This window comes from Diabrotica undecimpunctata, chromosome 6, assembly GCF_040954645.1.
Source record: "Diabrotica undecimpunctata isolate CICGRU chromosome 6, icDiaUnde3, whole genome shotgun sequence".
Classification (NCBI taxonomy): domain Eukaryota; kingdom Metazoa; phylum Arthropoda; class Insecta; order Coleoptera; family Chrysomelidae; genus Diabrotica; species Diabrotica undecimpunctata.
In genome coordinates this window covers 64,035,830-64,061,440 of record NC_092808.1, presented here as the reverse complement: position 1 = coordinate 64,061,440, position 25,611 = coordinate 64,035,830, and the positions used below count along the sequence as shown (strand labels likewise).

At 31.7% G+C, this 25,611-nt stretch overlaps 2 protein-coding genes across 2 annotated transcripts in view; both read right to left on the bottom strand.

Annotated features, from left to right (window-relative positions):
- LOC140443127 (uncharacterized) overlaps positions 1 to 8,813 on the bottom strand; it is a 31,124-nt gene extending 22,311 nt beyond the window's left edge. The window contains 4 exon segments of the mRNA XM_072534211.1: positions 6,407 to 7,144; positions 7,147 to 7,333; positions 7,335 to 8,235; positions 8,287 to 8,813. Of these exon segments, the coding sequence (XP_072390312.1) occupies positions 6,407 to 7,144; positions 7,147 to 7,333; positions 7,335 to 8,235; positions 8,287 to 8,536 (2,076 nt within the window). The 5' untranslated portion in view covers positions 8,537 to 8,813.
- LOC140443474 (proton-coupled amino acid transporter 1-like) overlaps positions 1 to 25,295 on the bottom strand; it is a 322,463-nt gene extending 297,168 nt beyond the window's left edge. The window contains exon 1 of the mRNA XM_072534761.1: positions 25,166 to 25,295. Within this exon, the coding sequence (XP_072390862.1) occupies positions 25,166 to 25,236 (71 nt within the window). The 5' untranslated portion in view covers positions 25,237 to 25,295. The remainder of the gene's footprint in view (positions 1 to 25,165) is intronic.
- Positions 25,296 to 25,611: the final 316 nt, after the last annotated feature.

Here is a 25,611-nt window from a genome sequence, read left to right as displayed (position 1 = left end):
ATTTAAGCGTAAAAACTATTCTCTTTAACAACATATACTAATCTGGTGAGATAGCTACAGAATGGCTACTATTGAACTTTGTTCCGCTACCAAAAACCAGGAATCTTAAATACTATGATGAAAACATTGTTAAAGGTTATACATGGAAGAACATTCAGAAAGTGCGAAGCAGACAGGAATAATAGACAGTTTGGCTTTCGTAATAGCTTCGGAACAGTAGAAGCTCTGTATAGTTTCAAAAATCTTGCTTAAAAATGCAGTGACCAACATAAACATCTTTTCGTCACATTTATAGACTACGAGAAAGCTTGTGACAAAGTTAAACATATCATTCTCATGCAATGTCTAAAACGAAAAGGACTCGACAAAAATAATATAACCATAGTGAGAAATCTCTATTGGAACCAACAAGCTGTGGTAACATTAAATAGAAATAGCACGGATGCGCAACAGAAAAGTAGAGGTGTGAGACTAGGCTGTGTACTTTTACCATTACTATTTAATATATACTCCGAAAAGTAATTTACACAAGCACTTAAAAACTGCACAGAAGGGATCAAGATAAATGGTAAAAATATAAATAACATTCGTTATGCTGACGGTACAGTCATTATCGCTGAAAGTGAGAAAGACCTGCAGATGCTACAAAACACAAATTGTGATACTGGGGAACAGTTTTATTTACCAATAAACATAAAGAAAACAAAAACCATGGTTATCAGTAAGAGGCGTGAACTCATAACAAGGATCCAGATAAAAAATGAAAATATTGAACAAGTAGACAAAATGAAGTACTTAGGAGTCTGGATTACTGAAGATCTAAATCCAAAATCAGAAATTCGATCAAGAATAGAGCAGCAATCAAGAGCAGCCTGTTTGAAGATGAGGAAATTTCTAAGAAACCAAAGACTCAATCTGCAAATCCGATATCGGATGGTCAAATGTTATATCCATTCTATTCTATGTTATGGTACCTAAGCTTGAATTGTTAATGTTGACTTAATGAGAACATTATCTAACATCTATCTAACAATCCACCTCTCAAAAGCTGGAAGCTTTTGAGATGCAGATTTTTAGAAGAGTTTTAAAAATACCATGGACTGATTATATTACGAACGAAATGGTCTTGCACAGAATGGGAAGAAACAGAGAACTTGAGAACTTTTGACTACCATTAAAAGGAGAAAGATAGCATATTTGGGGTACATACTTAGAAATGAGAAGTACAAGTTGTTGCAGTAGGTTACGTGTATTGTTTACTTCATTTCTGTTCTCGTGCTAAAATTACTTGTAGTGAATTTATGTAAAAAGTGTTATCATGGATGTCAGCGGATCTGTGATGAATACAATAGACGAATAAGTGAAATTAAAGAAGCGAAAAATGTTTTAACAACACCGGGTGCTAAAAAAACAACAAAGCACTATAGAATGGTTTGTAAATATGATGTTATTACAATAAATGGACTAAACGGATATAAAACCCTGTTTGTTTGTTGTTGAGTTATTGTTAACAACATTATCAAGTACTCATGTAGAATCTTACAAAGTACAATTAAAAAAAATTATCCATACATACAACTGAGGTATTTCCCACTGAGGAAATAGTGAGAAATCTCTATTGGAACCAACAAGCTGTGGTAACATTAAATAGAAATAGCACGGATGCGCAACAGAAAAGTAGAGGTGTGAGACTAGGCTGTGTACTTTTACCATTACTATTTAATATATACTCCGAAAAGTAATTTACACAAGCACTTAAAAACTGCACAGAAGGGATCAAGATAAATGGTAAAAATATAAATAACATTCGTTATGCTGACGGTACAGTCATTATCGCTGAAAGTAAAGACCTGCAGATGCTACAAAACACAAATTGTGATACTGGGGAACAGTTTTATTTACCAATAAACATAAAGAAAACAAAAACCAGGTTATCAGTAAGAGTCGTGAACTCATAACAAGGATCCAGATAAAAAATGAAAATATTGAACAAGTAGACAAAATGAAGTACTTAGGAGTCTGGATTACTGAAGATCTAAATCCAAAATCAGAAATTCGATCAAGAATAGAGCAGCAATCAAGAGCAGCCTGTTTGAAGATGAGGAAATTTCTAAGAAACCAAAGACTCAATCTGCAAATCCGATATCGGATGGTAAAATGTTATATCCATTCTATTCTATGTTATGGTACCTAAGCTTGAATTGTTAATGTTGACTTAATGAGAACATTATCTAACATCTATCTAACAATCCACCTCTCAAAAGCTGGAAGCTTTTGAGATGCAGATTTTTAGAAGAGTTTTAAAAATACCATGGACTGATTATATTACGAACGAAATGGTCTTGCACAGAATGGGAAGAAACAGAGAACTTTTGACTACCATTAAAAGGAGAAAGATAGCATATTTGGGGTACATACTTAGAAATGAGAAGTACAAGTTGTTGCAGTAGGTTACGTGTATTGTTTACTTCATTTCTGTTCTCGTGCTGAAATTACTTGTAGTGAATTTATGTAAAAAGTGTTATCATGGATGTCAGCGGATCTGTGATGAATACAATAGACGAATAAGTGAAATTAAAGAAGCGAAAAATGTTTTAACAACACCGGGTGCTAAAAAAACAACAAAGCACTATAGAATGGTTTGTAAATATGATGTTATTACAATAAATGGACTAAACGGATATAAAACCCTGTTTGTTTGTTATTGAGTTATTGTTAACAACATTATCAAGTACTCATGTAGAATCTTACAAAGTACAATTAAAAAAAATTATCCATACATACAACTGAGGTATTTCCCACTGAGGTAGATGGTCAAAAGATAGTATCAGTAAACTGATAAAGTAAAAATATTTTATTTTTAATAAAAAATAAATAATTATTAGTATCGTGCCAGATCAGTATCGTTGATTCAGTAAAATTTCTTGGTATCTTTATAGACAGCAACCTTAAATGGTCCCTTTATATCCATTTGTTAAGTAAGAAACTAGCCTCAGCCTGCTATGTAATAAGATCTGTTTCGAAGGAAATCAATTTAGCATGTTCCAAAATAACATACTTTTCTTTGTTCGAGTCTCATCTTCGATATGGCCTTCCTTTTTGGGGTTCTAGTACAGCTGCTCAATCTGATGTTATTTTTAAATTACAAAAAAGAGCAATACGGTATCTGTTTGGCCTCAGTATAATAACACATTGCAGAAGCTACTTCAATTTTTTTTTAAAAAACCTCATTAAATTTTCCATTTAATTTACCATTGGATAGCATTTTTTATGGTCTTTTTGATGATGTATCACAAGTAGGGGTTTGCAATTTAAACTTTTTTGGTTGTGGTGGGTGAGGCCTAGGGGGTTGATGGGGATGAGTTCATTTGCATGTCATTTTAGTTCCCCCTTACTATCCTAGAAACGGTTTCAAGTATCTTTCGTTATCAGCTTTTGTTCGTGAGATATAGCCCACTGTAAGTTTTAAAATTGACACACTGTATATTTGGGTATCACATGCAGCAGCTTAAACTTATTCGTAAACTAGTTCGTAAGGTTTTATTATGCAATTTGCAATTTAGTGAAATTTTGCAATGGACTGTATATTTTATTATGTTTTAGTTTGTGATATTTGTGACAATAAAGCATATTTCTATTCTATTCTATTCTATTTATGATTTAAATAACACCTACGCTGAACCAGATGATATACCACCAATATTTAAAAAAAAGAATCAAAAAATTGATTGCAATATTTTTTTATGTAAGCCAAGCTACTGAGAGAACTTAGAGACACGTCATTTTGAAAAATCTAAGCGATAATGTGATTCAAGGTAACATATTAGCATTTGTAAAAAATTTATTGTGAACCCGCACAAGACGCAGTTGCTAAATGGGAAGAAATAAAAAGAGCTGTTGAAATGACAAACAAGACACTTCTGTTACAGAAGCGCGTAAAGAAGAAAGAATGGATGACGGATGAAATCCTTGATATGATGGAAGAAATAAGACAACACAAATGCAAAAATCAAGTGAAGTTTCAAGAAACAAGTCACAATATAAAAACAAAGATAAAGGAAGCGAAGGAACGCTGGCTGAAGGAGAAATGCGATGAAATCGAAGAGTGCGACAGAAGATATGACTACCACAACATGCACAAAAAGATCAAAGAATTAACAACTAAAAAGAAAACCAATAATCCCCACCCGACACTAATAGACGCAGGCGGTAACCTTATATCAGACAACTTGAAGCTCATTGACACATGGAAAGATTACGTAGAACGACTTTTTAACGATAAACGCAGAGCGACAGTGGACCAAGATGACGACATGACTGGACTCGAAATACTAAGGTCTGAAGTGGAAAATCCATTTCATCGCTATAAAACGACAAAACACCAGGTCCCGACAACATACAGGGCGAGATCATAAAACTCCTATGTGAAACGGATGACAACTTTCTCGATTTTCTGACAGGCCTTTTTAACACCTTTTATGACAAAGGGGAGATTCCGGAGGAATGGCTTCGATCAACCTTTGTAGCCATACCTAAAACACCAAGTGCAAAACACTGTGATCAACACCGCTTAATAAGCTTGATAAATCACATTACCAAAGTTTTTACCAAAATCATACACAATAGAATATATAACAAATGCGAAGCAAATATATCGGAGTCACAGTTCGGATTCCGAAGGGCATTGGGCACAAGAGAGGCAATCTTCAGTCTGCAAGTTTTAATTCAAAGATGCAGAGACATGCACAAGGACGTCCACTTGTGCTTCATCGACTTCTCCAAGGCGTTTGACAAGGTCAAACATGATAAACTTATGGAAATGCTCAGGAAGATGCATATTGATGGCAAGGATCTGCGCATAATAACCAGTCTCTATTGTAACCAAAGTGCTGAGATAAAGATGGGCAACTTACACAGTGGGAAGATAGATATTAAAAAGGATGTACGATATGGATGCGTCCTCTCGTCGCTCCCGTTCAATATATACTCTGAACAAATCTTCAGAGAAGCACTGGGAGAAGTTGTTTCAGAGGGTATCAAAGTAAACGGAGAGGTAATCAATAATATTAGATATGCTGACGACACAGTTATTATCGCGAATGACTGCAAAGAGCTTCAAAGACTCATGCAAAGCATACACACAGCAAGTCAAGAATATGGTTTACAACTCAATACAACCAAAACTAAATGCATGCTCATCAGCAGAACACAACAACATCGGATGCAATTGACATTAAACAACCGAAAAATAGAACAAGTGGAGACATACACATACCTTGGAACCACAGTCAACACAAAATGGGACCAGTCAACAGAAATAAGATCACGAATTGAAAAAGAGCGAAACGCGTTCAACAATATGAAAAAGTGGTTCACAAGCAAAATCTCAATGGAACTAAAATTAAGACTGGTCAATTGTTATGTCTTCCCGGCCTTGTTCTATGGAGCAGAGGCATGGACCACAACGGAAGCCACCCTGAAGAAACTAGAATCCTTTGAGCTGTGGATATATCGCCGTATTATTCGGATATCCTGGACAGACCACATCACTAACGTGGAAGTAATGCAGAGAATAGGCAAAAGCAAAGAAATAATCTTCACCGTAAATAAACGGAAGCTTGAGTACTTCGGACATGTCATGAGGCATACTAAGTACCGGCTGCTACAATTAATAGTCAAAGGAAGAATCGACAGTAGGAGGGGACCGGGAAGAAGACGACACTCATGGATGCATAAACTGCGACAATGGTTCGGACTAACATCGACCGAACTGTTCAGAGGTGCCGTAAACAAAGTCAAAATAGCCTTGTTAATAGCCAACGTCCGAAACGGATAGGGCAAAGGAAGAAGAAGAAAAAATTTATTAAATAATCGATCAATATAAATCAGGATAAATGCCCTTAAAATCTCAACAAGAACATTAGATAATGGAATCCCTCTAGGTTCCATAATAGGCGGGTGTTGGAGAAAAGTGGTATAAGTCTAAATTTTAAGTTTCGAGAAAAACGCAATTATAGTTTTTTCAAATTTAATATTGTTGTTACGGATACAAATAAGATATTTTCGTTAAACAATTTTTGGAAATGGCTTTGAATTTGTTGGATTAAAATAGATCTACTAGTAAAAAGGACCTAGTTGTACAATTTTTAAAAAAAAAATATGACATATCACTTTTCACAATTATTTATTAAAGAACAAAAGCCCTTCCGGAAGATATAGTAACAAATCTAATTATTAATTATAAATAAAAAAATGTGAAAGTGAAAATATACATTTTGATTTGATTTTACAAATAACAAGATTTCAAAACTATAATTATTGTTGATTTATCGTAGGGGGTACATTTATAGTCAAATACAATGTAAAAGTTTATTTAATTTTTAAAAATTTCAATTTCTGTGTGTACACTCTCCTCGTCACTACTATTTTCATCCTCGGGTAACGTATTTGGTATATCCTCCTTCGTAGTTAAATTTCTATAAAAATCATGAAATGTTTCTGAAATATAAGGCAATAGCTCTATCAAGTTCTTTTTTTTATCGATGTTTATTGGATTGGGACCTTTATATGACAGAGGAGTTTTTATGTTTTTAGGCCACGTATTACCTTTTCTTAAAAAACATACGCTTTTAAATGGTTCGTCTACATTTAGGCTACTTTTGTATTCAAGGACACCAGGATTCTGTAAAAATCTCAACCATTTCATTTGTTTCCACATGACTTTTTCTCCTAAGTTGTTAATTTTTCTTTGTTGAAGGACATTCTTATACAAAGAAGAAAACTCAAGAAAATCCGATCTGCACATTTCACTAACTAAAAAAGTTCGCTTATTTCCACATAGTCTTACCAAATTCATCCAGTCTCTTGGGTGTTCTATCGAACATGGATATCTTTTCTTTTTTTTCTCTATAATTGCGTGATCTGAATCACACTTCATGTGGGTGTGACCAGGAACAAGAAATTTGTGGTTAATGTATGATAGATTGGGATTCTCTTTTAAAACCATCATGAACATTGCAGGTAGAAAAGGATTCTTGTTTTGTCCTGCACATGTATCAGAATATAAGGTGATCTCTTTTATTTCAGGTGAAATATGTGAAATCTGCTTGTATAAGCATGACGCAATCTGATTTGCACCCAAGCAATTTGTCCAGCTACGCCCTCATGCCACATAAAACACATTGCTTGATTATCATTAAATCTATATAATGTTAAATTAAAGGTCCACAACTGCCTTTTATAGAATGCTATTGAAGTCTGAAGATCAGGTGTGGGGAGACACTGTTGCAAATCAAACGTATAAATGATTTTTGATTCATTTTCTAACGCAGCATTTATCTATACGCTTAGCCTCATAAGCGTTTGATGCTTCTTGTTGGTGATTATCAAGAAGATTTTGAATTTCTTGCATTTTTTGTGCACCCTTAGTTGTTTTCAGGAGAATATGATATTTATCGCATGTAGCGCAGGTATCCTTTTTAGGCTGTTTGATTTTTATTTCCATGGAATGGAATACTTCTTGATATTTGAATTTCGATACTGGGGTTTTCTCGTGAGGTAGCCATTTTTTGTATTCTTCATACATTCTTGTTAAGGTATAGTAATGAGGAAGATATATCTTTGATGAGTCACGACGACAATAGTGACTCTCATACATTGGGATTGATCTAATGTGAACTCTTACTAATTGAATATCTTGTTCGGGATTTTTGTTAGATGGTGAGGCAAGACCTCGCAAATCATCATGTGGCAATACAGAAGCTGAAGAAATCTTGTTTTTTGTCACATCGGTTAGAAACCGTTTTGTTTCGTTAAAAGTTTTTAGGAAACAACTTTGACAAACGTTAACTAGTAGTTGACCATTTAGTGGTAAAAAATATTTGTGTGACAGAAGCCTATTTTTATGTTTTTTGTTTTCTAATTTACGTTTTGTGGTTTTCTTTCCGTCTGTTGTTATAAGCCTAGCTATAAAAGTCACGCGTTTGTTAAAGCTCGCTAAAGACCAATATTCTTTGAAAATTTCCTGTCGTTTTTCTTCAGTTATCCTGTCTTTGCATTTTAAGCGGCAACCTAATAGCTCCTGACATGTCCGTGATTTTATAACCTTCCCACTTTTCGTGGTGTACGATAACCCAAGGTTTCTGTTCTGCTTTCGTTCCTCACGAATTCGCCTAGTTTCATTTTTTAGCGATTTTCGTCCAGGTTTATTTTTTAAGATTTCTCTTCCTGACTCATGTGCAATAAGTGCTGTTATATCTTTTTGCAGCTTTTTCTTTGGGATGTGATTATCGGAGTCGGTATCACTTTCTTGTATATAATCTGGGTCCGCGTCACTATCATCAAACGCCTCCTCATTACCTGGATATTCCAGATAACCTTTGTCGTCGTCATCAATCCCACATACTTGATCAATAACTTCTTCCAAAGTCTTTCGAACATTCGGTTCACAGAAGGACAGTGAAGGTGCAGGACTTGATCTATTATCTTCATCTGCTAAGACAGGTTCTTCAAGGAAAACACCCGCATTGCCCATCATGGAATTTTCATCTAAAAACCCAGATTAATATCAAATTTTTGAAAAACTAATAAATTTTGTCAATTTTTTTTCCAGAAAAATGAAATTGTCACGCCAAAATTGGTTTTTACTTTTTATGGAAATTCGGTCCCCTCTAGAGAAAACCGAAAATATATTATTTTATGTATAAAATGATAAGAAATCTGAAATTGGAATTGAGTATGTAAGTTAAGCATCAACTTTTACATACATTAATTTTTAAAATTTTTAGAGATACAAATTAAACTAACGCCACTGGTTAAAGTTAACCAAAAACAATAGGCATATTCAATAAATTATAGTTGAGTTGCATCTAGAAAACTTTTACGCAAAAATAAATGTTGTTAATTTAAATAGTATGTCGTATAAAAAATAATGATATTACTGTTTTAATTATTATTGTACAGATAAATAAACAATTATTACCTTGGAGGTCTCCAGTATTTACATTATCTTCTTCCAACAGTTTGAAAATCAATTTGCTTCTTTGAGATGCCATAGCCTCTAATTTTTATTTTTCACGGCTATTGCTAAATAATCTCGAACAGGAATTGATGTTATATTACAACTAGGTGAGGTATACTATCACTACACTACTTATTACATTTCTATCTAATACTTAAAGCTCATTTAAAAGGTCAAAACAAAAGTAGATAAAACCAACAGTAACACACGTGTCACACGTGTAGTACTAAACCACAAATGACAGACAAGTCGATTGAGCGGGAACAAAGCGGTCATTATTTTAATAGGGAAAAGCGAGGTAAGTCGACCTAAAACTGCACAGTTTGAATTTCTATTGCCGTAACTACTGGTATATCTCAACCATGGACGTATAAACACAGATGGACTCAGTTATTTACATAAAATTTTGAAGCCAAAATGATTTGAATAGGTCACATTCTCAGCACCTTCAAATGTTGTCACGTTTTTTTATTAAAATTTCTTATTCGCATATCGCTGAAAATATTACTCCGTATTTTATACTCTACAGGTGCTATCAAACCAAAATAATAATTTATTAGTTATATTAATATATTTAATTGTAATTCAAATATTAATTGTGCACATAGTGTGCATATCATTTAATAATAGCGTATAACATATCTCTGAAAACTATTAATTAATGGCAACGGTGTTTACATTTCTCTGTCTTATGGCTCTACGTCAAACTTCAAATGCTGTTCCATGTTTGTTTACTTTTTACGCTAGATGAGGAAAAGTTTTGTTTTTCGATATTTTGGCTGTATTTTGAGTGATATTTGTGAATAGTGAAATAAACATTATTATAATAATGGTGCTACAGTGTTGCATTTGCAAAAAAAAAACGAAATATTTACATCCCGATCTCTCATTTTATTTGTAAGTACCTACTGTTTATTTACATTATTTAAGATGAGGAACTGAGGAAGACTGTCTGTTTACATTTTAAAATATGTCTTTCATAGGCGTACCATTGGGTTTATTCATATTCATTAATGTATTAAACAAGATATTAGTTCATGAAATTAGTAATAGACATTTTTAAATTGTATGTAGACATCATCTGATTAAAAAGATCTGTTTACTAGTAAATAAATTAGTGAAATAAATAAAACTTATTTATTTTTCTGTGTAGGTTTCCAAATAATATTGACGATAGAACTATTTGGGTTGCAAATTTAGGAGAAAACATAAAGGTTTCAAAATATTCCAGGATCTGTTCTACCCACTTCAGATTAGGAGATTTTGAAATTAAACCAAGTGGCAAAAAATTTTTGAAAATTGGTGCTATTCCAGTGTCTGAAGTTGATTCAGAATTAGTGTTAAGGTAAACACAACAATTATATGAATCTAAAAGTAATAAGTAGAATTTTAAATTTAATATCATTATTGCAAAACTTGAAACAAAAGTAATACATACTGCTTTCCAGATCAGAAACTAGTAGTAAGAGATTATTTGTAGATACGCCAGTAGACAATGCATCACATCTTAATTTTAAGTACAATGTGAATGCTCCAGGTCCTTCATCAATAAAAAGGTAAAGTGGGGGATATACATTTTTGTATAATTATATCTAAAATCATTATGAACGTTTAAGTTGTATATAATATATGTAATGCATATTTTAAGGTCTAAGGCAATACTTGATAGACAAGCTTCAACCAATTCATCATCTGATACAGGTTCAGTTGAGAATTTTGAGATGGACATTGATCCTGCAGGTCGTTCACTTAAGAGGTAAGTTGTAAATATATTATTATCCATTAAAATATTCTCAACTTTATATATGAATTTTCATTGATAATAATAATGATTTATTAATTATTTCATTGTACTTTTAGAAAAAAAAATTGAAGTAGAAGATCACCAATCTGATTCATCAAATAACGTAACTGTATTCGACATATCTAATACCATCAGTGCATCAGACATTTCAGCAGAAAAATCATTTAGCACAATGTCAGCTTCTGAGACTGAGCAATTTCAAGCTGAAAATGATATTCCTAGTGTCACAGTACAAGAAAAAAAAAACAAATTTCCGTATATATTGTCAAAGAAAATGTTAGTTACAAACATTTTTTCTGTATTATTATTAATTCTTATACTTTATTTTGTAATTATTTCCAGGAAAAATAATTCAGTTAAGGAAATGTCAAGTAGCGATTTTTCTACCCCCATAAAAAGAAAGAGAAACCAAGTTTTGAAAAACACTGTTGTGTGTCAAAAAAGGACAAATAATTTTATGTCAAATGCCAGCAAGAGCTTTGGAATGATCAATAAATATTTTTGTAATTACTATTTAAATGGGAATACGCCCCAATTTATTAAAGGAAGTTATTAAAAGAAAAATACCAGTATTAGTAAGTCGGTAACATATAGGGGATACATCATTTATGTTTTTTAAATAACAAACATATAAAATCAGAATTTGGTGTTTATTGAAAGTAAACTAAATGCACGACCAAATACTTACCATGTCGGGATAGTATTATGGTGTTTTTTTCCTGGTTTTTCCCTCATAATTTACTATGGAATCACTAACAGGAGAATTTTACTGTCATCATGGCATGTATTTGTCTTTTTAAAGACGAATTACATGCTATGATCTTTTCTGACGGATATTCTCAAGTTAAAGTTGATTTCACGTAATCGAATGAACTATCTTATAAGTAAAGTCGTCCCAGGAACGCAACTCAACAATATTGGCAATATCATTTTAAAGTCGTCTACTTTAAAATGTATAATGTATGTCTGAATTGTCAATATAGATGAGCCAGATAAAATTAAATTATTAGAAGAATTTTTCACTAAGTAACAAAAAAACAAAATTTGTTTAATTTACTAATGTTTGTATTTTGAGAACGATTTCCGAGTGGAAATTGAAACGTCAATAAACGTACTTTAACCTTTAATTGTGGCTTATTCCCATTTAAATAGTAATTACTTTAACATGCCACAAGAAAATAGCTTCAGAACAATATTAAAATATTTTTGTAGCAGAAACCCTTACTACGAGAAATCTATTCATATTGTATTAAAACAAATTTATCAAAATTTGACAAATATGTTTAAATACGTTATCAATAAATATAGCTATGTACTTAAATTTGACAAAAATGTATATTTTGTAATTGATTTTTTTTTATCGTAGCATTATTTGATACATATTAAAAAATTTACTTGAGCTCAACTATATTTTATTGTATTAATTTTAAAACAAATAAAATTGTATTATATTTTTTCTATAAAAACGTGTTTTTATACATTATTACTACTTCCAATATTATTAACGTCTGAATAATTATCCCCGCGAGTAAAAATTCAAGCACGCTTATGCTCATTGAGGAAGCGTCACATTCTATCGATACCCGTTTTACTCCCCTTTGCCCTCTTGCCCAGGAATATCGAAGCTTCAAAACAGTGTGTGTTTAAGGTATCTTATTGCTGTGTCCATCTGTGTTTATACGTCCATGATCTCAACATATATCATCAGTTTTCAATTTTGGAGTTAAAACATTTGTGATATGTCAACATATAATGTTTTTCCCTATATTTTTTAATGAGGATAGTGATATATTTTTACATATACCTGTATTCACAATCATATTTTACCAATAACTTTTGATATATTTGCACTTGTATCACTATTCACAAATATTAATCATAAAGTTATATAGGGAAGACTATTATAACTAGACTTATTTCAGTTTTCTCTATAATTTTTTTTTCCTGTCTGGCAGATGGAGGCAAAACAAATAGTACTAGAATATTTATAACATTTTTCACTATATTAAATGATATTAAAAATACTTATATCATGTAACGCAAACAAATAACACCTGCTTGCCTATTAAATTGACTTATATCACTTCACCCTATCAAAGATACATGCATTTGAAAGTGGTATCTATGTTTAACTCATTTTTTACATTTTTCGACTTATATCACTTTTCCCCAACACCCATAAATCCAACATTATTTTTAATTACTATCAATAGTGTAATTCATGAAATTAGAGCACCTATTAAAGCCAGTATTTATGCAGATAACATGGATGTTTATACTAAATCAAACAATATAGAATCGGCAACTAAAATTTTATAAAATTTTCTAACTCGGCTTGAAAAGTGGACCTGAGCTTAACTTCTCTACTGAAAAAATACAATACATAATTTTTAATGAAAACAGATCTCGGTATTCAACTGACCCAACTTTAAATAATTTATCATTAAAACAATTAAAAGAAGTTGACAAAACAATAGGAATGCCAGGAAATATGATTGCTAAAAAGCTAACGGTATGAACACCAATAGAGAGAACAAACAGACGCCGATCGCGAATCAGGTGGTTAGATGGTTTTGAGACCGACTTAGGGATACTAAAAATCAGAAAATGGCAACACGTGGCCAGAAACCTAAGAAAATGGCGACGAATCTTAGAGCAGGCCAGGATCCACAGAGAATTGTAGAGCCAAATGTGATGATGATGATGATGATGATGATGATGATGATGATGATGATGATGATGATGATTCTACGCAAGATTAATAGGGAAAACAAACTTTTAGGCTATAAAGTTTTTTTGTAAAATTTAAAATAATTTACTAAAATAAAAAAGAACTTATTTAAATTCAATATTCTACTCACGACTAGAAAGGAAAACAAACTCTCAGTCTAGAAGAAATTTTTTTAGCAAATTTTAGACTACCTACTTATATAGATACGCAGATAAAACTAATGCTATAAGCATGTATCCTGAAAATTATATATATATATATATATATATATATATATATATATATATATATATATATATGTATATATATATATATATATATATATATATATAAAGCAGCGCTACAGGCCTTGTAGGCCCCTGGCTTCTAAAAACTTGGTTATTTCCCTCCATTTTTTTTGGTCCCTTGCTTTCCTCTCCAATTTCCCACGCCTATTTCTGACAAGTCTTCCTTTACTGCTTCCAACCATTTCTTCTTTGTACGTCCTCTTCTTTTTTCCACATTTCTCTCTCCTTCGGTATTGTTTTAACATTTGGTTTTTGTGGCATTCGTATAATGTGACCAAGCCATCTAGCTCTTTGGGCTCGTATTTTTGCCGTAATTGCTGTTTTTTCATACATCCTCATTAATTCTTTATTCATTCGTCCTTCTCCAAATATTCTGTGCCGTCTTTATTCCCCCGAAGATTTTTCTGATAACCTTTTAGACAGTCTCTGCTCCTTACATTTTGATATATTTGTTGTTATTTGTTATATATCCTCTCATTTCCATATATTACGTTTTTGTTTGGTTTATTATTAATCCGTATCTTTTCGCCTGTTCTTTAAATTTCTGGAAAACTTTTTGTAAATGTTTTTTTGTTCTCGCTAGTATCACCACATCATCCGCGTACACTATGCACTGTTCCCTGCTATTGAAAGTAGTCCTGTTTGTGCTTATATTTGATCTTCTTACAATTTGTTCTAATACTAGGTTGAATAAATTCGTTGATAGCGGATCCCCTTGTGTTAAACCTCTATTCGCTTTGAACTGTCTTGAAAAGCTTCCTTCCATTGTTACCTTATTCCGTGTTCCTAAGCTTTTCTGGTATTTCTAATGTTCTCATGGCCTCATAAAGCATCGTTCGATTTAGGGAGTCATATTCTTGTTTAAAATCGACAAATAGCATATGTAATCCTAAGTTGGTTCGTAGATATTATTTTGTATTAATTTTAACATACTTATTTGATCAGTAGTTGTTCTTCCTAATCTAAAACCTCCCTGGTATGCTCCAATCACTTTGTTATCATATTTTATTAATCTTTTCCTTATAATTTTTGAAAGTATTTTATAGACTACTTCTAATAGTGCTATACTTCTATAATTTTTGCACTCCGTTTTGTCTCACAAATAAGAGCGCTATTCTATTGTTTCGGCATTTTTTCTTTTTGACAAATTATTAGTGCCAAGTGAAATATCCTTTCCCTCAATCTTTCGCCACCTTCCTTAAAAATCTCAGCTGGTATACCACTTTCTCCTGCATTTTTGTTTTTTTTAAGTCTCTTATTATTATTCTTTGACTTCATTCAAAGTTGGTTCCTCGCACGTCCCTTCTTCATCTTCTTGCCAATTCTCATTTTCCTCAAGTTCCTATTGTTGGTCTGTATTTAAGCAGCAGGATTATCTACTTATTTAATAGATCTTCGAAATATTGCGCCCATCTGTTTAATTTTCCTGTTGTTTCACCTAGAAGTAAGCCTTCTTTGTTTCTGCAATACCTACTGTCGATTATTCTTTGTAGTTTCTCAGGATTTTCTTACTACTTGGTAGAAATTCTTTACCTCTTGTTTATGTAGGCTTCTTCTATATTTTTCAATTGCTTTTATAGCTGTTCTCTTTTTTTTCTGCAAATTCTTTTCACTTCCCTTCTCTTTGCCACATAGTTTTCGATCGCATTTTAGGTATTTTCTTTATCTCTTTGTAGTTTTGCCCTGTTTCTTCTTGCCAAAACATTCCTACATTCTTCATCGAACCAGTCTTGCCGCCTTTTTATATGCTCTCTTCCTATACACTTTTCCGCTGCTTCCGACATGGCTATCTGTATAGGTTGCCACTCTTCATCTATATTCTGTTTGACTGGATTCTCTAGTTTTTTATTTATTTCTTCCTCTAGTTTTTTTATAACCTGCTTCTCTTGAAGGCGCTCTAATTGGTAATGGTAATTTAATCTACCTCTAACAGGTTTTGGTATTATTGGTAGTTTTTGTTTTTGTTTTCCTATTATTAGTGTATGGTCACTGTTGATATCTTCTCCTCTGTAACTTCTGCAATCGATTATTGCCTTATTATGTTTGCTTTCAATTAGGACATGATCTATCTGATTTTTATTTTTCCATCGGGAGAAGTCCATGTTACCTTATAAATGTTTTTGTGATCACACCTTGTGCTAGCTATTTTCATTTTGTTCTCTGTAGAACATTCTATCAACTTTTTCCCATTTCCATTTGATGCCTTATGTAAACTTCGTCCCTCTATTATTCTTCTATATATTTCTTCTTTTCCGACTTTCGCATTTATGACACCAATGATTATCTTTATATCGTATTTCTCTATATTCCCTATTAGTGTACTTAGCTTTTCTTGCGCGCTTTCTTTATCTTCAGTGGGCGCATGTAAATTAATGATACTTATTTTCCTATACTTTCCTCTTACTCCCAAGTAACATATTCTGTCTGATATTGGTTGAAAATTTACAACTGTTTTGTTTACTTTCTCCGACATCATGAATCCCACTCCAAAATATCTCTTGGTCACCCCACTCTTAAAGGTCAAAGATATTTATTATATATTTTTCCATAATTTGTTCTTAGTTTCTTAAAGCTTCCTGCTAACAAGTACCTCTCACAATCCAAGTCCCAATTTTTATTATATCCTTGGATTGTTGCCTTTCTTTTGTGTTTGTCTTTCCGTTTTTCATGGTCGTATTCCTTTGCCTAGCTGTTTCGGTATCATATCTCCCCGGTTGTTTTTCTTCTACTAATTTTTTGGCAATTTTTCTTTGGTATTTTTTTACTTGTTGTTTTTCTTCATCCCATATCCATTTTTTCCCATTCACGAATAACTTTTTATAGCCTATTCTTTTCTGTTTTCTTCTTTTGCTATTTTAACTATTTCTTTCTGTATTTCTTTTTCTTTTGCTGTCAGATCATTATTTATGTAGATGCGATCTTTATGATACTTCAACTTACTTTTCCTATTTAGTATCTCAATTTTATCCGTGAAAGTTTCTGTTCTATGACATAGACTGTTTCTCCTATTTTTGTTGCGTCCCTCGGTTTTATTTGCGCCTGCAGTTCTTGTGATATGAATGTTTAATTTCTTATCATCGTTTGTATCTATTTTTAAACCCGATATAATCAAACTTTTCTTTTTACTTATTTTCTCCGGTTGTTCCATTTTGTCTTGTAATTGTTTCACGTCATTTTTAATTTTCTGTTTTCCTCGTCTATCTCTTGTAGTTGTTTATTATTTTCCATTTGTTCTTTTCTCATTTGCTTTATTTCATTCATCATTTCTCCATTTTTTTTTTCATTAGTTATTGCATCATTTTAATCATGACATCCTCTTTTTCTTTTTTTTTTCTCCGCGTCACTTTTAGAAGGTGTACGTTAGAAGGTGTACGCTTTGTCATTTTACTTATATCTAAAATATTCATCCTGGTCTCTTCTCTTGCGTTTCGCTTCTTCATCTGTATCTATTTCGCTTCCTGTTCCTTTGTCACTTCTATTTATTTTCCTATATTAATTAAACGTGTTTATTACAATAACAATTATTATTTATTATTTTAATTTAATTTAATTCTACTCTAACTTTAATCTAATTTATTCTAAGGCCGGATCTGGATTTGTATAATAAAATTATGTGGCTTTTATTATGATTTTTAATTTCTTGTCGGCACTAATTACTTTCTTATCTGCCAAAGAAACAAAAAACGCGTAGGAATGCCTAAGCGGGTCAACCTCTCGTACTTAACATTCGCCAAATCTGTTGAATTTTCTAACTTGTAATTCCCCAAACATTTAAGTTTATTACGAAGCGAAAATCACCGAAACTACCGCTGTCACTTGCAGGACCGTACCCTGATATGTATAAATTTTACAGAAAATCGTTGATAAGTCAGTTCTTCATAATCATCTGATCCATTATTCTCGAAACTCTCTCAGAACTATTTAATTTGTGTACGCGTATAAACAGTAGTAAACAGTTTACCACGTTTACTTAAATGAAATCTGTAATTAAAGCTCGAGAACGTAATACTCCACAATACTCAGATTACCTACACAGTCAAAGTGCTCATTCAAAGGTACGGAATTCTTAATGTTAAATTTTTTACAGATTTTAGTTTTGAGTTTGTCTAGCAGTGTATTATGTCATTTAGTTTCCATTTCAGTAATTCCTTCTTCTACATTATTGCGCGTTTTAAGTTAATAGTACTTAAAAAGTACTTAGTAGTTTGATGAGTTAATAAATTAGTAGGTTCTGGGCGTAGCATTTGTGTGAAAAGAATAGATTTTTGAAAGAAATAAAACGAGATAGGGATTATATATTTTTTACAGTACTATGTAATATAAAATATTGGACATTAAAATAAGCTAAAATTAATAAAATAAATTTCTTTTAATGTAGTACAAGAAAGTTCAAATTATATTTTTGATTCACAGAATTACGGATTTCACAGAACGCAGAATATTTAAATGATAAATATTTAAAAAATAATAATATTCAATAAAAAAGGTTTTATAAAAAAGAAATCAATCTCAAAACAAGGGAAGAAACATCTGTTTTTGATTTGAGTTCAAAAATAGTAGTTAACTAAAAACTTAAATTAAAAATATAAAGCTGTCGGAATATTGACACAAATTGGTATGCAACATTTAATACTGAACCCCGAAAATTTCGTGTATTGCTGGCTGCTGAATTGTCGGCTTCAGATTTATATAAATTACTAATAAATAACTAAAATTTATTTTACTACATTAAGTACATTCCGAATTTTTAAAATAGATAAATAATCCCTTAAAAACACAATACAATTAGAATCCGTTTGAATGCCACAAATAAAAATAAATTGATCATAATTATATTAAAAAAATCGGTTGCCTGTAAAGTCGGTTTTACGGGCGAAAATTTTACGTGACAACGTCTTTTTCTCGGTAGAATATTTATTGATATGAATATTATTAAATTGCACAATAGGAACAAGGAATTGAATGAAAATAAGAATTGCACAAATTTTAACTATAGAAATATATTTTGTTTACTAAAACATTGTACATGTAAACTTATAATAATAATAGTAGTCTCCCGTTTTATACCGCTGTCGCGGCTTTGGGAGTATAGCAGGGTAGTCTGCTATATCTAGGGCCTACGGTATACAAGGAAGTTAACATGGCCAGTGCTACGCTTCAACCGTCTATTATTACCCCTGGTTTTACCCAAGGTACTCATTTTTATTCAGGCTGAGTCGACCTGGGGCCTATAGACATTTTTAAAATGTCTAGATGTTCTTGCCGGCGGTGGGATTCGAACCCCGGACCACCGGCTTGCGAGTCAAGCATCCTACCGCTTGCGCTACGCAGGCCCATGTAAACTTAAACTTAACTAATTTCTATTTGAGTGATTTTGTTGAGGATTGGACGATGATAGGAGAAATATGAAATGAAAGGAAGTGTTTCTGCTGTAATGTATCTTGAACGCCAAGAACGCTCGAGAAAGACAGAGACACAAGTTACGGTGACTCACTGTAACAGACGTGAGCGGGCGTTACACTTTTTCATGAATGACTCCGAGCCACAACCTAATTTAAGACGTTGTCACGTCAAAATCAATTAACAAATCGCCATATTTTTATATGGCAAAGGGTGGTATATTGATTGAAGGACAATTTTGCCCCTAACTGATAATTTAAAAAAAGCGTATCCTTATTTCATATGGAACATAAATTACTGTACTAGTTGACCTATTAATTTTATTGTGGATCCTTTTTCACAGTTCCCTGCAAATTTTCTGAGTTCTTTAGTGGGCATCTATTGTATTAAACAGCATGTATTATATTTCTCTGTATTTTCTGCCGTACCTCGTTTGAATACGCTATTTCTGCAATTTTGGATAGCCTAGGTATGTACTTGCATTAAAAGCAGCATTTATCATATAAGTCTATTTGATTATAGCCTTTTAAGTAGCTGTAGTTATTATGTTAAACCCGGGAACTTTTCTAGGGTTGATATTTTCTTTACCTCAGATGTTACTTCTTTTAATGAAACTAATTCGGTGTGGGAATGGTATTATTGGTCTTTTAAAGTTTCCGATAGCTGTATATAATGATTCATCAGTAATTTAGTCGTAACTTAACTCGTAGGCGCTTATTAATTTTCTTTTTAATACGTTAGTTTCCCTTTTTAAATTTTGACAAGCATTATTCAATATAATTTTATCTACTATTTTTATATTTGTAAAATAGAATTAGTTGCCATTTTTTTATAAAGAGATTTATTTTTCGTTCTAGGTGTTGTTTAAAAATATTCCAATCAGTAAATCTGTTTGTTATTGCCGGTTAACTGAGTTCATATCCCATTTTTCATTTATTTGGAGAAAATTTTTTGATATATTTTCACTGCTATGAAGTCAATGAGATCTGAAATTATGTTTGGGTCTGTCTACCAATATATCTTGGCGTCACATTATTTGTGCATAACTGCTGCCAGCAATCCATTTACGTATTTTGTCGCTACTATCAAAGATTAATGTGTCTTCGTGGCATTATATTCCCACCTGGTATCAATTTGCTACCTAATCTATTCAAGAAATTAATGTATTATTTTTTTAATTCAATATTTTTGTGATCAATATCTGCACTTATTGTTGTAAAGTATATTTTTTTAATTTTATACCCAATTGTCTAATTACCATTATTGCTTGTATATAGTCTGTCCTATATTTTGTATTCTCATAAAATTGGTAGATTTTTCCTAATAATTATGCCAATTCCCCCTTTTTGTGACCAGTACAAATAATTGTTTAGTAAAATGAATTTTTGCAACAAGATGTATATCCACGGCTTCTATGTCAAGGGCCGTTTATGCGTTTTGCTGATACTTGAGCAGCCCACTTGCATTCCATTCCATAATTCACGGATGTATCCTTAGCCATAATCTAATTTGTTAAGTGTTAAGTGATGCTTTGTTTAGATATTTTATATTTCGTAAAATGTTCAATATTCTGGCGTTCTAGGCCATTTAGTTTTTCAGGTAAATTGTTTTTATTCATATCTTTTTTTAGTTTTTGCGCTTCTTTCAAACAATACAGCCCCTATAATTTACTAGCTGGTTTATCTCAGAAGACGCATTTTGGTTCAGAGTAATTTTAATCAGTTCTATTTGTATTTGTACTCTAGTTCAAAAATAGTGGTTATCTCAAACATTTTTTTTTTATCCTTAACATGTATCTCAAACATTACAGAAGAAATATATTTAGTGGCTCCTTGGTTTTCTATTTTAACTTTTTTATAGCTACTACAGCTTTATATCCTCTTGCCTACAGATCACTGATATTTTTTCCTGGTTAACATAACTAGCGTAGTCTTTTAACTATTAACTTGGCCGGTCGTTGTGGCTTATTTTTATGGGAGTTTTAATGGGAGTTATTTGCTATGCTGTATGGCCACCATCTATGACATTTTGTTCATGTCGTTATTATTAATCTGAAAGCTAATTTTGTGTAATTAGCAATTTATAATTTTTTACAATTTCCGAATTATTTGAAATGGTAGTAAATTCTTCTTAGTATTCATACATTCCTAACTTTAGTTTTATTTTCTAGATTATTTTGGGGAGGTGACAGAGTATTTTTTTATTTTTATGTATTTTTATGTCTCATTTTACTCAGTTTTGTTTCATTGTTAACTCATTTCCCTATGTATTATATTCAATTTCTTGAGTTTTTCACCGTCTTTATCTATTAATTGTTGTTTTTAATTTCGGATTTTTTCACTGCGTGTAAAAAATAATTGTTCATTTTGTGAGATTGCACAGTTTTCTTCAATTGTGTATATAGTTTATTTAAAGCTGTAGAATATTTGTTCTGTAGCTATTTGTCGTTGTTTAATAACGTATTATTATGTTAAACAGCTTTTTCAGCAAAATAAAATATAAGTATACACATCTTGTTAAATTATTTAAAATATTATATGGCAGATAATATAAAATTTAAAATGTTTTTTCTAAGCTTGCGCCTCGGTTTTTGTACAATTTCGTCAGGTGATTTCATAACGGCGAGTCTTTAATTTCTAATGTTGACTGTGTAAAAAAATATTGTTTCGGTTTTCTGTGGTTTCAAGGATTAAGTGGAGAAAACATGGTTTAACTAACTTTTCACTCACTAAACTACAAAAATTCAATAATGTACAAATATAATAATCTCTAATTACATTAATAATCACGGATATTGCTTGTAAAACACTTCGCCAATACTCATACAACTAATTTATCAGAATTTTCCAGAAAGATATCGCGGCGAAGCCATCGATAAAATGGTTAGTGGAATATTCTCGATCAAAAGACCCTATAGGGGTCATTTAGGACCGCAATTGGAAGTCATATAACAATATGGAGTAATTATTTGATAATCTTCAACTTTTACACAAAACAACCATGAAACATTATTTTGCTAGTTTCCCGGATTCTGATAGCATATGCTATGGCAGTATGTTTTAGGATTTTTGTACGAATGTATCACGCCATTTTAAAACGGTGACCGTTTAAATGTAAAAAGCATGTCAAATTGACTCCCAATGAAAGAAAAACTCTTTTTACTCTCATACTTTTTAAAAAATAATATGCGAAATTTGTTTGGGTGATTTTCATAAAATCTAAGGACTAATAAGTTTATTATGGATAGTTTGTTTTTTGCAAGTTCCGGCCATTAAATACTAAATAATCGCCATTTTGAAGCAGCTTAGCATTATTGTATTAAGATAACCTGGCATATATTCGAATGGACGGATACCTATCTGACGAATGCACTTTAAAGAGGGAAATATGCCAAGCATGCATTTTATCTTTCTTATTATTTAACATCCATCCGAAGTTCAAAATATCTTGAGTCTTTAGTCACCTAGGCGGTTTCAAGATATCTAATTTGTGTTTCGCAGACGACAATACACTTTTAGCCTCTACTACAGAAGAAATTACCAACTTATTACAAAAACTAGATGTAGAAAGTGCTAACTTGGACTTAAAGTTAACTACAAAAAACCTAAAATTATGGTTATTGATCATCAACATAAGTTTCCTGAAACGCTAACCATTGCGAGATGCGAGGTAGTCTTCTCTGTGATATATCTTGGAGCTCTAGTTAACAACACAGGCAATTGTGAACCCGAAATTCGAAAACGCATTCAACTACAAGAGCAGCAATGACTGAACTAAACGGGGTCTGGCATGATCGTCACATTACTCTGACAAACAAGAAGAAACTCTTTTTAACTTTAGTCTTTTCCATATTTTACTATGCATGTGAGACATAGACAGTCAAAGAATTAGATAGACTACGCTTAGATGCTTTTGAAATATGGACATGAATTCTTGAATACTTCGAATTCCATGGACGGCTCGCCGTACGAATATCTCGGTTCTAGATGAAATTAAACCTAATCAGCGTGTCTCTGATGCTGTTTACCATAGATTTTTAAAGTTCTTTGGTCATATATATTTGGTGTATCAATACATGTCACAGATGATCGTGACCAGTGGAGAAATATCATTCATTAGACTATCCGAGCTGCTGAAGCTCAACAATGAGCCATAACATATCTGCAAAGATATTAATGACTATGATGATAAACAGAATTGTAAAAAAACCTTAGTATATTCAGACAGACAAAACAACTTTGCAAGGGTATGATACTTAGCATTTATGATCCAATTTGAAATAATTTTACAAAATGGTACCTCTTCCGTCATTTTAAACTATTACGTCATTGTAATATCATACAAACATGAAGAAGTTTATTTATCCAAAAATTTATTAATTTATGTTTTATGATTACAAAAAAATACTTGGGAGGACTCTAAACGCAAACTGTATAAAAGGAAACTTTCTTATCTTCCAAATGAAAAATCACGATGATTCTATAATTTTTTTTGTAAATAAAACAAGATTAAATCATTTATTATCTTAAAGTTTTTCTAACAAATTTCAAAGGAAATTTTACAAAAGATAACTCACAAATTATGCAATGAACTATGAACCAAAAAAATTATGTAAGTAGCAATAAATTCATAATTCAAAACAGTTTACTCATCAGCTATAATTATTTAAATATATTTCCATACAATTATAAGGTGGCTGTTCGAAAACCAAGGCGAACATTTTGAACCATTTCAGGGATTACTAGACTACATTCATACACTATTCGTCGTCTTAGTTCTTTCAATAAAGCGGGAATAGTATCATCTTTTGAGTACCTGTTATCATTTTCGATTATTCGATTATTCCTGTCGAAATGGGATCAACTGTGTTGTCTAAAAATTCTGGATATGCTTCTCACTTCAAATTGTGTTCCCATGCATTCTTACTCATACGTTTAATTTCAGTGGCTATTGAGTATGTGTTTCTTGGAAAACTATAGGACTTATTAGCTCAATAACGGCAATTGTGTCGATTTAGAGTAACATTTAGACAAAAAAAGTACACTCATCCAAAAAAAAATTAAATAGATAGTTTGGATTACTATTTATTTACTCAGTCATAATATCACAAAACTGTGGTTGTCTGTCTGGACCATCTTTGTTTTTCCTGCTGTACCAAGTGTATTTTGTAAGGATGCAATTTCTAATGTTTTAGTACCCTGCGGACAATAGTGAGCAAAAAACCAGATTCTTAAGCTATTTGTAGTACTTGAAGTAGGCTCCAAAATAACATGAGCTAAAATAGCTGCTTCAGTCCTAACATGTTTTTCATACTCCCGTTTTTTATTAACTACTGATCTTATTTCATAAAATATTTTAACTAGGTTTAATACATATAAGGAAAGAAATTGTTTATCTTGATAAATTAGAATAAACAATTGCGCTGTTCTTGTACACTTTCCATTTACATGTACAAAATTGGAAATAGTTTCAAAGCGTTTTGCAATGGAGTAGATTATATCGAACGAATTAAAAAAAAAAACTTAGTTAATATCACCGTTAAACGCTACCAATAACAATTCAAATAACTAAATTTTTTGCAAATATTGTTTATTCACTTTTTAAAATGATGGTTTACAATAGTGAAAGGGATGAGATTGACAAATGACAGATGTTTATATCGTCAAAAGATGATCTCTTTGGAATAAAAATCGACCTATATCAGAATTTTCACAAAGTACAATAAAAATTGCCAAATATCAGGGTGGACACTTTTGAGTGGCCAACCCTGTATATTAAGTTATTATAAGTTTTAAATGGACAAATAAATATTATATAATATATTATCTGGCCTTTGCTTTGCTTTTTAGGAAAAATTTCTAAAATTACTTCTCATTTTTATATATTTATAAAGTGGATTACAGTGGAAATTTTTAAAAACTCACCTATTTTCTTGTAAAATGGAGTGGTAACTAGTGGAGGGAACATTTTGTGGCAACAAGCGTTCGGAACTCATGGCTTATTTAACAAACTTTTAATTTAAACTGAGTACAATATATTCTCTCACGTTTTGCAAAGTCTATACATTTATCAGCATTTACTATTTACGAAACAATAACTAGTATTTCGAAAATTATCATTTCCAGATAAGAAACAATCATTAGGGTAACACTTGATTTTAAAATATTATTAACCGATGACACTTAATTCCAAGAATGTAATAATTTTGGGGATGCTAACATATTTATATCGTTATCTGATTGGATACTACCTTTCTAACCTAGGTCATACCGAGTCGAGCACGGAAAGTTTAACGAATTGGTCTTCCTAGGCCATATATTTGGCCAATCTATGTAAAAGATTTAATCTTTTACATATATATATATATATA